The following is an 18,159-nucleotide window of genomic DNA, read 5'->3' as shown; positions in this document are numbered from 1 at the left end:
AGACGAAATGGATTTCTCAAAGTTCCTAGACGATGATTTCGACGTCAAGGATTGGGTGAACGGCGCGTTTAAGGTGGTGCAGAAGGATGCGCCCGGGAAGGCGGACACGCACGCAGCGACACTCGTCATGAAGCTGCAGCTGTTCATCCAGGAAGTAAACAACGCCATTGAGGGTGAGTGGCCGTACGGAAAAATAAGAACTAATGGGAGGATGAACAGCGTGGGAATGTCTTCCATAGTGTCTGTTTATCTCAAAATGAAGCTAACATTGTCTAATGTAATAATCACTCCCAATGGTGACATGTTGTTTTTTATTTGTTTTAATCTAAGGAGAGTTATAACTTATATCCTGTTAACTATTTTTTTGTGTCATTGAATGCAGAAAGAAACTTTAAATGCAGCGCAACTTAAACAGTAACAGCCCGTAGGATGGTCTTAAAATGAATCGATATCTTGCAGAAAATGGTTATAATACACATTTCTGAGTGAGGCGGGTTGATGACAGCTAAATAAACACACGCCCGAGGAGTATGCTTAATTTATTTAAGTTTACAGAAGTGCAACTCTTGTGTCTTACCGAATCATCACAGACAACCCAGAGATTAAATGCCTGCAGTTTCCAGGAGGAGTCCATAGTAAACACAACGATATGCATCTCACCATTTGAATGACACTAACAATAATCTAATGTGATGGAAGTTATACTTTTCTTAACTGTGCGTAGAGAGCAGTAACCAAGCCGTCCAAAACATGCCCAGAGTTCTGCGTGACGTGGAGGCTTTGAAACAGGAGGCTTCTTTCCTTAAGGACCAAATGGTTCTGGTCAAGGAAGACATCAGAAAGTTTGAGCAAGAGACCGTGCAGTCAATGCAGGTGTGCGGAAGTTCAAGCACGAAACAATTTATTCAACAATAAAATTGTGCAGGTTGCTCTGAGGATACTTCTTACGTTCGTCACATTCACCAGGTTCTTGTGGAGATAGACAAAGTGAAAGGCCGCATGCAGGTGGCGGCAGAGGCTCTGCAGGAAGCAGACAAATGGAGCACGCTGAGCGCAGACATCGAGGAGACCTTCAAAACGCAGGTACGTAAATAAGTTGCCGCACGATTTTACTGGCTAAGTCTGACTTTCTACTTTTGATCATGAAGCTTGTACTTCTCATTCTTTCCCACATCCATCTTAATTTTAAACATGGGATTAAAATGGAAGCAGTTAATTTAATATACATGTACTGTATGCAAATCAGATTTAATTTAATGGTCAGAGAATAGCTCTAGTGCATTAAATCATGCAAGACAACTAAGGCTCAAGCATTTAACATGGTCATTGATGAAAAGGTATAACATGTAGGTTTTGAGATATTGCCTAAAATGCCCTCTTTCTTTTGCAGGACATCGCATTAATTTCCTCCAAGCTGACCAGCATGCAGAACAGCCTCGCTATGTTGGTGGATACACCGGATTATTCTGAAAAGTGCGTCCACTTGGAGGCTCTGAAAAACCGGCTGGAGGCCCTCGCCAGCCCACAAATAGTCGCCACCTTTAACTCGATGTCTGTTGGTAACGGTGCTTTCCTTTCTTGTGTTCACGCACACTCAGTTTAAGTTTCTCGTCAGAAAAGCCAATGCAGAAAATGTTTCTCCTCCTCTGCAGACCAGGCCAAACTGTTTGTTAAAGTGTTTACAGAGATGGATCGGACGCCTCAGCTTCTTGCCTACTACTACAAGTGTCATAAGGTCGGTTCTGCAAAGCGTTTCCTTACCCCAAAGAATTCACCAATGAAGAAGCGTTAAAAAAATGATCACACCTGTTTGGCTGGACTTACTGTCCGTTTGTGAGTGGATGTCTGATCTGCCATTACTAGGGCCAGTTGGTGAGCATCTGGCAGGATCTCTCTCAGAGTGAGCTCACCCTGAACCAGCAGCTGTCTGAATACTACGATACCTTGCTCTCCTCGTGGCACTCGCAGCTACAGTGGAGTAGTCAGGTGAGGCACTGCAGAACGGTTCCAACAATGCTAACACGCTGTTTACAACGATCGGATAGCGATAATTAATTATGGAATGCCGTTTTTATCGCGTTAACATTACCCAACAGGTGTTCAGGAACCCGAACGAGGTGGTGACAGTGTTGCTGATCCAAACTCTGGGTGCCGTGGTGCCATCCATCCCCGTTTGCTTGAGCACAGCCTTGGAGAGGACGGCCCAGGAGCAGCGTCTAGACGCCCTGTTGGAGCTCCATCACACCACATCCACTTTTGGGCACAGCTTGGAGGCTGCCATGCTGCCCCAGCTGGGTGAGCATGTCGAGCAGTCCTTACTACGGACATGGGAGGAGTTAGGTCTTTATATCCCGCCTCTTTTTTCCTCCCCAGGTGAGAATAATCTGCTGAAGGTGAATGAGCTGGTCCATGCTCTGTATGACCCCTACAAATCTTATCAGCTACAGTATGGCGATCTGGAGAAAGTTCACCTCCTCATCCAGATCAGTGCTGTTCCCTTGGTTCGACACCACTCACACATGCGGGAAGACGTTTATTAGACCAACTGATTGATTTCCTATTTTCATATACGTTTCCTATATCTGTCCCAACTTTGGTTTTGCATGCTGACGATGTGGTCTCTCTGTAGGAACATGGGGAGGTAATCGATTGTGTGGAGGAGTTGAGCCACTCTGTTGGGAAGCTGTTCAGCCTGGCCAGCTCTGCTGTGGACCGCTGTGTCAGACTGACTGACGGTCTGGCCGTGTGTGGCCTTCTGAAAGCCCTCAAAGCTCTCTTCACCAAGTACGGATCCTTTATTGCCACAAACGGCTGTAACATGGGGGGTGGGGGGGGTGCTTTAATAGGTTCATGCATCCAGTGTTAACATCGCTCTTGTTTCAGGTATGTGTCAGACTTTTCCATAACACTGCAGTCTATAAGGAAGAAATGTAAACTGGAGGACGCTTCAAGTTCGTCTGTGTTCCACGAGGACTGGACAGCCTTCCAGAACTCTGTCAGGTAGATGTTCGCTTTTTAGATTTCAGATTTGAGACTTTTTCTTTAATACTTACATAAATCTAAACGGTAGTGTGTTACGTTTTGCAGGATTATTGCCACTTGTGGGGAATTGCTCAGGCAGTGTGGAGCCTTTGAGCAGCAGCTGTCGAACAAGTAAGAGAAATAAGTATCTTTTATAATCTTCTAGTTTCTACCGGTTTGCCTATGTCCTTGCATCTAAAACTGAAATATCTCATGGGGTACACTGTCGGTAAGAGATTTCAATTGAGTCCTTCTCTTAGGATCCTGGTCACAGCGGGTAAGTACTTGCCGGAGTCGTACAGCCCACGCAGCTTGACGGGACTGCAGGAGGCCAGCTCCACCGAGAGGAAGAGCACCACCAAGAACCCTTGGCAGGAGTACAACTACCTTCAAAGGGGAAACATGGCTGAATACAGCAGTATGCTGGAGATCCTGTACTCCATAAAGGTATGCAATGTAGCATGGGCTGAGCTGTGCGCAGCCTTCGTTGATGTCCTCTGAAGAGAACTGACTAGAATGTCATACTCGCAGGAGAAGGGCACAGGTAATTCCAACTTGTTAGCAGAGCCCAGATCGTCGCTTACCAGACTCAACCAGCAAGCTAACCAGCTGGCCTTCGACTCCGTCTTTCTGCAAATCAAACACCAGCTCTGCCTCGTCTCCAAGATGGAGGTGATCAGTGCCAAGTTTCCGCCCGATTTGTTTTGAAATACATTTTAGATATATTTAGATTGTCTGTGTGCATTTTATTGTCGTTTTATTTTGATATCACCCCTCACACTATTGCATGCTGTGTTTAGAGAAAAGAGTCACCTGGACTTGGTGAGAGCTACACCGAGGACCTGCCAACATTCAGCCTGTCGCCACAGGAATACATTACAAATGTAAGATTTCACCTGGAAAAAACATTCAAACAATTCCCAGATCAAAATATTTGTATTACAGAGTAAAAATAATTGAACTTGGGGCTTTGTTAAACTATGGGGTCTTTATATTAACACCTGACACAAAAAGTAGCAGTAACCTTGTGTTCCCAGACGCTACACACAGCATGCCTCTTCTCCCCCCTCCAGATAGGGCAGTACCTGATGTCTCTGCCTCTCCACTTGGAACCATTTGTTGCTCAGGAAGACCCGGCACTAGAGATGGCCCTTCATGCTGGAAAGCTGCCCTTCCCTCCAGAGCAAGGTGTTCATCAGAAATGCTTTTTAAATCCTGCCCCATCTTTCTGTGCAGCATTAAAAAGTATGGAATTTTATTTTAGTAATTCCCACGTCTGGATAATAGATGCTGCTATTAGTCACCAAGTGTAAGTTTGAGGATGAAGTCAGTTTAAAATGTCATTCACCCGGGCCCTACAGGGTTGAAGAATAAACTTTGACCTTTATCGTCCAGCTCTCTCTTTCCTCCTGACTCTTTTTTTTTTTTTTTTAATGTATCCTGTTCTCACACCAATAACTCCTTTCTTTCTATCTCAGGCGACGACCTCCCTGAGCTGGACAACACGGCAGACTACTGGCTGGGCTCCATCGCCCGGGCAACCATGCAGACCTACTGCGATGCCATCCTGCTTATTCCTCAACTGAGCACCCGTTCCACAAAACAGCTGGTTACGGATATCGGTATATACGTTCTGCAGTACTTGTTGACGGTGGCTGAAATAAACAATATTTTCTTCTCGTTAAGTTGTTTGGAATCTCCTTCTCTCTGCTCCCCAGAATATCTGAGCAATGTGATGGACGCTCTGGGCCTGCAGCCCTCCCGCACCCTGCAGCACATTGTCACCCTGCTGAGGGCCAAACCAGAAGAATACAGACAGGCAGCCAAACTGCTGCCACGTCGACTGACATCCACCATCGCTGCCCTCCGGTCCATCGACTGCTAAACACCAAGGGAGAGAAATAGATATTAGTGGCTGCATGGGAGCGCGTCTTCGGAGACTCACAGGCATGTTGGAAACATCCCCAGGTTGTTGGATACGTGAAAAAGAATGTAATATCAGTAGAAGTTGGTTTAAATGTGACAGCAGTCAAGCCTCCGGAATATTAGCATTATAGTCCTGAACAAATGGGATTTAAGGGAACATTAAGAGGTTGAACTCGTCGTGGTTCAGACTCTTATTTTTTTTATTTTTTTTTATACTCCTTTACTTCAATCCAACAGGTGGAAGTGTCGTTGCTGCACATTTTTAAGTTTGTGTTTTTAAGCACGGCAGGAACAAATGCACTAAATGTGTGCGAGTGAAATCTATGTGGTTATTTGTCCCACTAATATAAATTCAGCTTTTTATTTCTGATTATTAGCAAAAAAGAAAAAAAGACAATTCTTCAATAGAGCTTCATTTTCAGCCGTTGGTGTACAGTTGGAGCTTTTTGTTGTTTGGTCTGTAACTTGAGAATTCTGATTCAATAAACGCATATTCTTTTCTTCTAAATGCCAAATCTAAATGCTACATCAGAGCTATTTTGTTGTTAACTGATGTTGAATGTATTGAATCGTGAAAATGGGCCACCTCTGTCTTCAGGGGAATAAATGCAGCAATAGAAGACAAGCTCTAACAGACAGACTCCTGATTGAGATGGAATCATGGGCCCTTTAATATATACTGCTTTAAATCTACTAATTCATTTTGAGCTAAAATAATATAATCTGTAATATAAATTAATCTAGTGCTGAACTGAAATGACAAATTATAAAACTGCATTTTCAAGTACAATGTTAACAATTGGATGTAAATGGGATGATTTGCTGCTTTCTTTTCTGACAGACGTCGCTTTCCGGGGCTTCAGATCATTGTGTTTGGTATTCTCTCACCAAATTGTGCAAACCTAAAAAAAAAGACCGCAGATTGGGGGAACTGATTTTATGTGAATGGTGTAATAATCTACAGCCATTGTTGTGACACTGGCGCGGACGCGTCATCCAGCATCAGGCTACCTGCTCTCCTCCAACATGGCCCCAGCGCTCCATCCTCATGACGTCAGCCGGTACCGCCCTGCCTGCAGTGTCGGAGGCGACAGATGATGATGGAGACGGGGAGAAGCGGCCTCGCTCTGAGTCTCCTTCACACGAGGAATTAAGGCGTTCAGAGAGCGAGACAAACACCGATCGGAACTCCTCGGACGTGCTATGCGCCCGTCGGATCCTGCGCGCAAAGAGACGCTCCGCGGCGGCGGCGCGTTGCGCTGCTCCGCTCGGGGTGTTCCTCAGTTCCGGCGGAGCTCCTGCGAGTTTGCCCACTGTGGACGCGATTTGGAGGAGGCATCAACCGGGTAAACATCACCGGCCTGTCGGATGTGCGCTGGACCTTCCTGATCGGAGTGGGAGGAATATCCGTCAAGTCGGGTGGAGCTGCGGTTCCTTTAATAAATGATGAGGACTCCCGGTCGCCACGCTCAGCCTAATTGATAAACGTGATTATTGGCTACCTTCCCACCACCCTGCTCTCCCCGTTCGGCGTCTGAACGGCGTTCTCGGTGATGCTATGTCGCCGATGGCCGCTTCTCGGTGCGGGGCGACCCCGATCCTTCTTGCCAATCTCCCCGAAAGAGGCTCGCCGTGGAAGCTGTTCGTGGAATCCGACGCGGGGCTGCAAGCGGGCTGACTCGTCTCCGGAAGATCCCCAGAACTGCCAGGCCCCTTATGTTTCTGGGCCTGTTTACGCGCAGCCGCGCAAAGCGGAGGAGCTGTCAGCGCGCTGGATGTGAGGCGATGCTCTGAAATTAACGCGTAAAACAAAACCCGGGGGGGGGAGGGGGGGCGGGCGGAATAGTTCGACCATGTCGGTGGTTGTCAGTAGCAAGGAGAAGAAATCCTTCGGTAAGAAACTCTTCCGCCGGAGCTCGGTGCGCTCCGTGGGGAGCTTCGTGAACAGAGTTCTCCGGACTCTGTCCACTCTGTCTCACTTCGGCACCGACGCGCAAGCCGCCGAGGACGAGAAGGACGACGCGGCTTCCATCCCGACCACCACCGGGGGGTCGCTCCCGTCCGACGACAGCGACTGCGGGGGGTTCCCCTTCGGCGACAAGGTCCCGGGCGTCGCCGGGCTCAAGAACCACGGCAACACCTGCTTCATGAACGCCATCCTGCAGTGCCTGAGCAACACGGAGCTCTTCGCCGAGTACCTGGCGTTGGAGCACTTCAGGGTGGGCGAGGCGAGCAGCGGCAGCGCCGACAAGGCCAAGTCCAACGGGGTGCTGGTGCTGAAGAGGGGGGGCCAGCAGCAGCAGGAGGCGGGGGGGGAGGTGACCGAGCAGCTGTCCGGCCTGGTTCGGGCTCTGTGGACCTTCGAGTACACGCCTCAGCACAGCAGAGACTTCAAGGTAAGGCTGCCTGGAGCGCAGCTAGAGCGCAGACCTCCGCCAAGCAGCCCATTCCCCTCCGTCCACATGGTGATCTGGACACCCTTCATGGCGTACTCCTACTGTGGAGCTGTCCGCGGTGCTGAAACGCGCCGCTTTTGTTTTGTCGTGGGGGGAGCGTTGTTTCAGGGGGCCCTCCAAAACAAAGCGGCGCGTTTCAGCACCACGGACAGCTCCACGGGAGGAGTACTGAAGGGTATCGGTCAGGATCATCGTCAATAGGGAATACATTGATGTTGGTCTCACCAACCAAGAAAAGTAAAAGTGAATCGGTGTTGATGTGTATTTTTTTCAACTGATTTTTGAATCCGTAAATTTAGTTTTTAATGTTAAAAATTTATATATTTTTTTCCTGACCTCATTCTGGATCAGATCCAGAAGACATTTTGCATGATAGTTCACATCGGACCCCTTTATGACTGATTTTTGGTCAATAAATTGAATGTATGTTTTACAAGATAGGACTTTGTGAAAAAGCCTTACGACAGCATCGGCGATGCGGATCGGATCCGGATAGAATAAGGTGGTGAGGTAGAGATCCCCACCTTACATGATTTTGTCAAATTCCATAAACATTGATCATTAATCAACCGAGATATTGACAAAGAAATTATTGGAGCTCCATTGACTGCAATGTTAATGAAAATGTCAAAGTGGTCCAGAATCCAGGATCTCTTCTGGATCATCAACGGAATTTAATAAACGGTTCCTGGTAAGATTCCCAACATTTCCTGAAAATGTCATCAAGATCCGTCCATAGTTTTTTGAGTTATCTTTCTAACAGACAAACAAACCAACCTCAGCGATAACATAACCTCCTTGGCGGAGGTGATTAAAATAATTACCAAAGCACACATAATGTCCAAAGGAATATACAGAAATTTAAATAACTGAAATTCTGCAGTTTAAATGTAGTATTTTTCAGTTGTGCCTTATTCTTACACCCACAATCTGCCTCATCGCCTCAGAGGACAATACATCAGGACAAGTCGGTGTTCCTGGACCAACATTCTGTCTTTAAGAGGCCGTTTTAACCATCAGCTGACTCCGAGATCTGAGCTATGAAGATCACAAAAGTTTCACCTATTTATTTATATTCCTTCTCATATTCAAGGTGAGCTTTTAATAAGAGATGCAGATATTTTTAAAGGATGTTTGGTCCTGTCATTAGCGGAGTCGAACGAGGTTGCGTTTTTATGAGGAGACGATTGTGTTTAAAAATAATAATAATAATGGCACCCAATGCATGTCGAAATAATTTCTGGTTTAGCACTCGCCCTTTAAAACCTTTCTGTCACATCTTGCAGAACGTTGTGTCGAAGAGCGCTCTTCAGTTCAAGGGCAGCTCCCAGCATGATGCCCAGGAATTCCTCCTCTGGCTGCTGGATAGAGTCCACGAAGACCTCAACCATATTGTCCACCCAGACATCAGACCTCCCAGGAAGGTAAACAGACAGTATATGCTGCTCTGATTTAACATACATTATCCATCCATCCTTTTTCTTGTAGACGAGATGACCTCAATCTTCTCATCTACAGCCGCTTTACACTCATTGTGGGTCACGGGTAGACGTGCGTTATATCATCCTAAATATTGATTTGTGTTCTTCTTCTTCTAGCCTCCAGTAGAAGAAGAAAATGCCCCTGAAGGATCTCCACTACCAGCACCTGGCTCTTTTGTACAGGAGTTGTTTCAGGCCCAATACAGGTGAACTATTCAGTCGTTGCTAACTGCTATATTCACTTTTAAATGTAAGTGCTAATTTAATACCAGCTCATATTATATTATTATTATTATTATTATTATTATCTATTCATGAAAGGTGAAGACTGTTTCTGGAACCTTTTGAATGCATATTTCAAACACATAAGTCACAGCGCTTTGATAAAGTACCGTACTATAAAAGCTTCAGGCCACCTTGTTACATTTGCGTTTTCCTTTACAAGTAGTCTTTGCTATATGAAATTAGAGTTTTGATTAAGTTAGATACAGATTGTAATTTTCAGTTTTTGATTTGCTGGTACTGCCTTTGGTTTCCCCCTTCTTGCGGCCTGCGTGCTACGCTAAGCCGAGCTGGTTCTCACACATACAGCAGCGCTTTCTTATTCTCCTCATGTCGCTCTGTAGGTCCTCCCTGACTTGCCCTCACTGCCAGAAACAGAGCAACACCTTCGATCCTTTCCTCTGCATCTCACTGCCAATCCCAGTGCCTCACACACGGTAAGGTCATTGTGAATATGGTCTATGAATAAAACAAAATTCATTACTCTTAAAAAAAACAAAAACAAAAACAATCCCTGCACCCAAAAATACGATACCTTTTAAACTGGCATCAAAAAGAGCATCAAAAGATCTGACAAGAGAAAGCTAAAATTAGAAAATGTTTTTTTTTTTTGTCTTTGAAACGTCAGTCCAGGAAACAGCCAATTAGATTCAGTCTTTCTGTGTTGCAGGCCGCTATATGTGACAGTGGTGTACCAAGGAAAGTGTTCCCATTGCATGCGGGTCGGGGTGGCTGTGCCTCTTTCTGGTACTGTGTCCAGGCTGAGACAAGCTGTGGCCCAAGAAACCAAAATCCCTGTCCAACAGGTGCTGGATTATCAGACTCTTCCTTATTGGTGGTTCAGGTTGCATGACGTTTGTTGTATCGGTGCATCCTGTCAGTGCTCTACACATTCTTACAGACTGCATTTCGAACGGATGCAGACTACAACCCACTTTCGTTCCAGATTGCCCTCACTGAAATGTACTACGACGGCTTCCACCGCTCCTTCTGCGATGACGACGACGACCTCGAAGTCATTCAGGAGAGCGACTCAATCTTTGCCTTCGAGACACCGGAGCTGTTCAGACCGGAGCAGATCCGCTCCAAGCGAGGCGGTAGTGCTTCCTGTTTGTTCGCCAGACAATAATTTAGCGCTTAGTCTTATTGCATCAGAGCCAACATAATATGGGATGTAGGAGACGATTAGATTAGACCAAGTGCTTTCTTTCGTACGCCGCTCTTGTACGCCGAACAACTTGTCAAATTGAGTTTTTGAAATGCTCAGATTTCATTTTAAACTTCTATCGTATCATCTTTTTCTTCAAAGTTGCATTGTTTTGCGCGGTTCATTCCAGGAAGTCCACATGCAAACCTCAACCAGAACAACCTAAAGTATGGCACGGAAAACAACAGGATAGCCACACAGATGCAAGAACCTACGACCCCGCCTCAGAGCCCCAATAAGAACAGTGGGCAGGATGAGAAGATTGTCCTGTTGGTGTGTAACAGGGCCTGCGCTGGACAGCAAGGACGCAGGTTTTTAAAAAGACTTGTGACATTTAAAACCCTTTCATCAATTTTGCTTTAAAAAAGAAAAAAACCCAGATCCAGGTCAAACTATACATTGTTATCCCTACAGGTTTGGCAATCCATTCATTCTGTATTTGGAGCGCACAGTGACCTGGGATGTGCTTCAGAAAGAGATCCTGGAGAAGATGCAGCATCTTTTGCGCCCGGGGGTGTTTGTACAGGTGCGCGCTCATGACAATGGAAAAACAGAAGCTTTGATTTTGCATGAACGCACATTTGTGTGTTGTGATTTGACCTGTCTGTAGGTGGGACCCTTCACTCTGCGTGTGGTGGGTGTCGTGGGAATCACGTATCTCCTGCCCCAGGAGGAGCAGCCACTCTGCCATCCCTCTGTGGAAAGGTAATGGCATTTATTACCATTCGCTTCAAATGCCTGTTGGACCGTCCTGCTTCTCAACCCACTTAAAGTTGATTGAAGAGCGACAGTATGGATGGAGGTCGACTCTTCAGTGATATTGATGTTAAAATACCTCCTAGATGTAAAACAGCGTGTTTAGTTTTATAGATTTTCTCCTAAGAGCGTTTCTTTTGTATTCTGTGGATGCTGTATGGATTTTCTTTTTAAATGAAGTGAATAAGACAAAAAGATTGATATTTGCTTATTGATCTAAAACTGAAAAATAGCCCCAAATTATTCCATATTATTAATGCTTTATAAGAGTATCAGTATTGACACCATAACACAGAAAGAAAAATCTTAAATTTTGTTAAATTAAAGTTTAGCTCATTATGGTGTTTATTATGGTTTTCCAAGGCGTGGAATTTAAATGTATTGAACACAGGGGAATTTATTCAACCTATTGTTTATAAAGACCATCTATAACACAATTCGTAATTAAAAAAATAAAATAAAACATGGTCCATCATTAAGTTTCTGAAACAAAATATTTTCCTTGCTGTTGCAAGTAGTGATCCAGGTGTCAATCTAAAACTTAAACTTCCAAAAATAGCCCCAAATTATTCCATATTATTAATGTTTTATAAGAATATCAGCTAATTTACTAAAAGGTAAAATATAACTCTGGGTTCTCTTGATGGTATTTTCAACAGGGCGTTCAAGTCTTGCGGTCCTGGAGGGCCACCTCATGTCAAAATTGTTGTTGAATGGGACAAAGAGACAAAAGACTAGTAAGTGAGATGAGACACTGACAGAAGCACCAACCCTACACACTTTACAATGCTTAGAGCAAATGTGTGATGCCCCCCCAATGCGTGATGTTTGGAAATGATACATGAACCCTGCGTAACTTGCTTCATATTCCGCCCTAAGTCTGTTCAAAAGGACTGAAGATGAATACATCCCGGATGCTGAAAGTGTGCGTCAAGCAAAGGAGCAGCATCTGCAGCCTCAGACCTGCTCACTCGCCCAGTGCTTTCAACTGTACACCAAAGAGGAACAGGTAGGCGTCGGTTCGGCTGCAGTGGTGTTGATGCTGGATTAAAAATGACTTTTTCTTGATATAAAAAAAAAGTATCTAAAAAATGAAAGTCTCACCTTCTCTGTCAGAGTTTAGTGTTCAGTTGATGCATAACTTCCTTTTTTACATTCCAGCTCGCTCCGGATGACGCGTGGCGATGTCCGCACTGTAAGCAGCTTCAGCAGGGCAGCATCAAGCTCAGTCTGTGGACCCTTCCCGACATCCTCATACTTCACCTGAAACGCTTCAGACAGGTACTGATCCTGACCGTCCTGTAAATGTTAGACAATGCTTTGTTGTTTTTTTTTATCATTACATTCCTTGAGAGGAAGAGAGACTTACTTTTACGTTGAATGTTAAAACTTCAGGACGGGGATCGGAGAATGAAGATGCAGAATATGGTGAAGTTCCCGCTCACAGGTATGGACATGGCCCCCCATATAGTCAAGAGGAGCCAGAGCAGCTGGAGTCTCCCCTCCCACTGGTCTCCATGGAGACGGCCTTATGGGATGGGCCGTGACCCGGAGGATTACCTCTATGACTTATACGCAGTATGTAACCATCATGGGACCATGCAAGGAGGACACTACACAGGTATCAGATCATCAACAGCCCTCACCCAGCGGCCCACGGTTGTATTATAATACGTATTTCATGAAATATTGTACTCGGTTGTGTTTTGTAGCTCACTGTAAGAACTCCATTGATGGACAGTGGTATTGCTTTGATGATAGCGATGTCCTGCCTATGTCTGAAGACGAGGTCTGCAAGCAGACTGGTTACATCTTGTTTTATCAAAGACGTGCTACAATTCCTTCTTGGTCAGCCAACAGCTCTGTGGGAGGTAATTTTTACTGATATGGTCTCTTATGCATGTCTTTAAGTGTTAAACGTTGCACTTGTTCAAACCCTGTCTGCTCGGGACTTTAGGATCTACCAGCTCCTCTTTGTGCGAGCACTGGATTAGTCGACTGATGGGCAGCCGTCCGCCTAGTCAAGCGTCATCTGGCTCCTCCAGACGCACCTCGTTGGCCTCCCTCTCTGAGTCGGCTGAGTTTGCTGGTGAGCGGAGTGAAGATGATGGTGAGAGACTCATCTAAGTGTGCACAACATCTCACATGTTCAAATTTCACTGGCGACAAATTTGACTTTCTTTATCGGGTGCTTTTCCGCCGTGCAGGATTGTCCACCCGGCCTGCTGTAAGGGGCATGCAAAGACAAACATTCTCCTCAAGGTCTTCCATTGCCAGCCCATTGGTGCTCAGTGAGAATGCCACTAAACCATCCTGGTCCCACTCTGCTAAGCTGCATTTTCGTTCCAATTCTCCCTCACGCTTCTCCCTGGAATCCCACTCCTCCTCCCCAACACTGGAGAGGATAGGAGAGGTGGTTGATAGCAAGTCAGAGAAGTTGGCAGCGGGGAAGCCTGCCCTGGTAGCTTCGGATAGTAACCCAGGCACTAAGAGGCTGCTTCAACAGGTTCACTCTAAGGCTGTGGCTCAAGCGGAGCAAAGGAGCTCCTTCCCAGCTGGGGCGAAAAACAATACACCTGAGCAAGTTAGTCCACGACATGGGGCAGCGAAGCAAAGAAATGGGGCAGCAGATAGCACGGGTGCTAAAAGGATCTCAGCCAAGACCAGTTTGGAGAGTGAACGGAGTCCCAAGAAGCGCGCTGCCACCTCCTCAACGTCATCCAGCTCTCTGTCTCCTGCATCCCCAGCCATTGACAAGTTGCCGTCTCGAACACAGACTAAGGGCGCAACATCAGCATCAGTCCTCAAGGACAAAACTGAAGGACCACCCAAAGCTAGCAAGGCTGGTTCCTCAAGAGCAGCGACGCCCTCCAAGAAAGGACCATCTCAAACCCCAGAGGTGTTGTACCCTGACTCTGCCCAGCAGAGGAAGAGTAATTCTCCAGGATTGCAAAGCTCACACCCCCAGAGGAGGACATCGCCGAGAGGAGGAGGTGAGAAATGCTCTGCCTCCGGAAGGACTAGAGCTGCAGACAGGAGCGCAAGTCGTGAATCTTCACGGACCAATGCGGTCCCTGAGAGGAAAGTTAATCCTGGAGGTCCGCCCTACCGGTCGAATGCTGCAAGTAGACTGGAGGGCAGGCCAACTCGTGTGGAGAACAAGGCTGCAGGCCGAAGCTCCAGCAGCAGCTCCTCCCTGACTAGCCTCCGATCCTCCAGTGTGGGCGTTTCTCCTGCAAATGCAGCCCCACCAAGGGGACCTCAAAGGAATAGTAAGACAGAGGAGAAAGGCTTATCCTTCTTCAAAACCGCTCTGAGGCCCAAAGAGACCCGTAAATTAACTAATGGTGGGAAATCAGGGGGTGGAGAAGCTAAAGGAAGTGTGGAGGATGGCAGCGGGGATGTAGTTAAAGAAGGAATCCCACAAGGAGTGAGCAAGAAAGCCACGAACGTGGCCTCGGAGGCCCAGACGTGTGTGACCACAGCCAAAGACAAGGAATCCACGACTAAGGCGTCTGCTGCAGCTAAGCATTCACTGGTGCCCTCCACAAAGTCGAAGCATTCTGGAGCAGAAACAGCCCCCCAGTCCTTTACCAATGCAAAAGACCCTTCAAAGAAAGAGCCTGCTAAAAAGACAATGCAATCGAGGAAGATCCCCATCAGCTCTACACAAACTAGCCAGAGGGCCAAGTGACCGTGTTCTAAAGGCCTGATAATAATCTCTTTAGTGCAGCTCTAAAGTGTTATAACCATCAAACTAAAGTGAGTGTCTGACCAACATCTTCAAAGCACTTGTAGCTTTTTAGTGGTTACCAAATACCAGCTGCCATTACTGGACACGATAACAATATTATTTAGGAATGGATTGTAATGACGCACTTTGTATGGATTGCATTGATTTGGAGGGATATTATAATGTATTGTAAATAAGCATGGACTGCACATGTCTTGAAATTATTGCCTTGTTCTGTCTGTAGCCTAGTTAAGAAAAGGATATCTCAGCAGGACGTCAAATTAAAAGGGACTTTGCACAGGAAAGGAGGCAGGTATAGTAGAAAGACACTGTTGAGACAGATCAAACATGGACTCCTCAGTCATTAACGGAAGTTTACTGGCAATTTGTAACACGCTGACGCAGTGAAACACTGAATTATTTCCCCAAAAGAAGTCTTTATGTACAGCTCTCCTACAATAGTGAGAGTAATTTGTCAGCAACAATCATCAGTGCCTCAGATAATTTAAGTATTTAATCTAAATTGTATTGCTGCAGGTGTTGGTAAATTTATAATTCAATTTTAATATTTATTAAGCACTGAAAACGTAATTTCAAGTGAAACACAATACGTCTATTTAACCTTAGCTGCTGTTTACATATGCTCCTAAACGTGGTAATTGTGCTACAGCCTTTAAGAGGTAATTTTCTGTGAATCCAAAATCCGGACCGCCATTGAGATGCAGAGAATGAGTTCAGGAATGAAGCATGCGCTGCTGGCGTTAAATGTCTGGAGACCTGTTTTTGTTTTATGGTTCTTCAATGTCTCTTGTTGTTGTTGTTTTAATTCTTAGTAATGACCCATTAGCCCCCAGACAACCCACCCCCCCCCCCCCATCAACCACCTCTTTCTGTTTTGCCGCTGATGCCAACAACTAAATGAAAAAGCTTCGGGATTGTTGAAGTGGTGTTATACGAGGTGCTTATTCATAGCTAGAACGCTACCTACAGTGGATGGCTGTCAAACGTATTGATGGAGCAGCACCACGCTGGCCAAATGGCATTTAAGTGTGGATACTTGCTATAATTAGAATATTTTCCCTGTTTTATAGCAATCATTCCAAATTCATTGGCCCCTCCAGACAATTTTATTTATTTTTTTTACCTTGCAGACCTGGACTCGTCGGTTAAATTGGTTTGTCTTACTGTGTGACTTCTCTGTTTTGAAGGCCGAGCCCAAAGTCCCCAATGGCACACAATAACAACTAACAAACTGAGACGGCAGCAGAACAACGACTTCTGTCTCCCGCGAGATAAAATTATGTTTTCTTTTGTTGTTTTTTTGTGGTTTTGAAGAGAACAAGAAAAAATGGTCCGTCTGGCAGCAAGAGAAAGTCGGGAAAAGTCTCTAAACACAGTAGGCAACTGAAGCAGTTCATACGGTTCTAAGGTGCTGCCCCATCCACAGTGGTGCATTGCTTATCTTTGTATAACAATGCTTGTCTACTCCAAACTGGCCTAAGGAGGCCGTGCACTAATACACTGACTATGAATAAATACCTCGCACAAACCCACATCCATCCCTGAAACGCTGTTCCTTTTGGGGCTCGGATCTCCTCAAACTGCCAGACATCTCCAAGCATTCCTCTGAGATGAACAGGGTTAATAAAAAAAATAAAAAAAAGCCACTACAGAGCTGGGATGCCTTTGCTGAGACACCAAACATCAATGTAGAGCATCACGGTGTGTTTGAGTCAGCCCGTGTTCTGTCCTCTCGCGTGACGTCACAGCTTTTGTGCACATCTTTAGCTTGCATCACAGAATATATTGACAGTAAACGCGCCAACGCAAATTCAGAAAAGAGATCACCACTTTGAAATATATGACAGTTGTTGCATGAAGAAATGCTTATGCATGCACTTAACTATGCAAACATATTCTTGCGAATGCCCACACTGAGTCTGTAGACGTGCTACTCTTGGATGTGTATATATTTCTAACTGTATATTTTTCCAAATGCCAGCATCAGAGAGCATGTTACGGCATACTTTATTAAAGCTTTGTTTGCACATTTCCTCAAAGTAATATACATTTTGAACGAATGATAAGTGTTGCTCATTCTCCCCTTCAAAGTAAAATCAACTCACTTACAAAGGAATGTTTTCTGGATTGTATTAATTTTGTGAACGATTTCCAACTTTAAACAACTTTTAAGGACGAGGTTTTATACGTCTTTGACAGCATAACATTGCTGCCGTGTGCTATAGCTTTAGTTTAAACCTTTGTAACACATTGAAATTCATGGTGGACATGTTTTTTTCCATATCTGTGGGAGCTGATAAATTAAAATGATGCTGGCGCAGAGTCAGTGTTTTATACAATATCTGATGATTGGTTGTAAATATATAATCAACATAACTTCACAAGCTAGAACATAACCATTCAATATGAGATGTAGAGCCTATCCATTACAGCGAATTAATTTTCTGTAAAATGAATGTGGTTTGATGTTGTTTTTAGTTCAATTCTTGTACGATCAAACTTGTCTCTCAAACTCAATATTGACATCATGACACATTTCACTGTGAAAGATTCCACTGCAAGGCATCTTTACTTTTTTTTATATAACTGGTTTCACACCAAGCGCAAACATTGTATTTATTTAAACAGCTAACAATAATCTAATAATGACGGTTCTAATAACATACATTGGAATATTCGATATACTGAATATTAATGTTGGTGGTCATCATTAACTGAAGCTGTCAAAATAGGAGCTACTTCATGTGGCTTTTGGGTGCAGCGTAAAGGAAATGATCTTTTGTGCCTGGAGTGCTGATACTGTGCTGTTGCATCCAACGCATACATCATATAAGCTGTGTGTGTGTGTGAAAGGGATGTATAAATATTCAACAAAATGCTGTGCGCAGTGATTTATTTTCACAAATGCATGAGAAGGAATCATTTTTTTAAAATATATGTTTGACATGCACTTTCATCTCTCCTGGGGGGGTTATAGTGTGTGTTGGGATCAATTTAGCAATGCAAGGCAAGGAACAAAATAAAATGTCATGAAGAGGCTTTTGTGGTTTTGGATTATTTCCTTTTTACATTTTTGCATTTCTCTTTTTCCTCCACTGGGTGGAGCTCAGATTTTGCGCAAAATCCTCAGTAGGCGAAAAATAATCAGACTGCAAGTAAAGAAACGCTCAATGTGTTTTTGTCCCTGAGAAATGCCCTTCAATTTGACCTCGCACGATCATGAAGATATATAGTGCCGCCAAATCCGATGCTGCCAGAGAAGGTGATGATATGTTA

The 18,159-nt window shown here is 44.9% G+C and overlaps 2 protein-coding genes across 2 annotated transcripts; both read left to right on the top strand.

The window, feature by feature from the left end:
• The first annotated feature begins 7 nt into the window (after positions 1-7).
• On the top strand, positions 8-5,453 carry cog7 (component of oligomeric golgi complex 7). The gene is made up of 17 exons (XM_068754576.1): positions 8-173; positions 725-873; positions 967-1,083; positions 1,391-1,559; positions 1,653-1,735; positions 1,864-1,986; positions 2,097-2,295; positions 2,374-2,501; positions 2,630-2,784; positions 2,884-3,000; positions 3,088-3,153; positions 3,282-3,468; positions 3,553-3,693; positions 3,822-3,905; positions 4,095-4,209; positions 4,500-4,643; positions 4,740-5,453. The coding sequence occupies exons 1-17, from the start codon at positions 8-10 to the stop codon at positions 4,904-4,906; spliced, it is 2,310 nt and encodes a 769-aa protein (XP_068610677.1). The 3' UTR covers positions 4,907-5,453.
• A 1,347-nt stretch (positions 5,454-6,800) lies between these two features.
• On the top strand, positions 6,801-14,823 carry LOC137909948 (ubiquitin carboxyl-terminal hydrolase 31-like). The gene is made up of 16 exons (XM_068754377.1): positions 6,801-7,343; positions 8,690-8,827; positions 9,002-9,090; positions 9,511-9,603; positions 9,837-9,972; positions 10,113-10,263; positions 10,504-10,684; positions 10,788-10,899; positions 10,984-11,078; positions 11,789-11,866; positions 12,009-12,138; positions 12,291-12,410; positions 12,525-12,750; positions 12,842-13,000; positions 13,087-13,239; positions 13,337-14,823. The coding sequence occupies exons 1-16, from the start codon at positions 6,801-6,803 to the stop codon at positions 14,821-14,823; spliced, it is 3,891 nt and encodes a 1,296-aa protein (XP_068610478.1).
• The last annotated feature ends 3,336 nt before the right edge of the window (positions 14,824-18,159 follow it).

Source organism: Brachionichthys hirsutus, chromosome 21 (assembly GCF_040956055.1).
Source record: "Brachionichthys hirsutus isolate HB-005 chromosome 21, CSIRO-AGI_Bhir_v1, whole genome shotgun sequence".
In the NCBI taxonomy this organism is placed as follows: domain Eukaryota; kingdom Metazoa; phylum Chordata; class Actinopteri; order Lophiiformes; family Brachionichthyidae; genus Brachionichthys; species Brachionichthys hirsutus.
The sequence above is the reverse complement of the archived record's forward strand: the minus strand, read 5'-3'. Positions and strand labels throughout refer to the sequence as shown.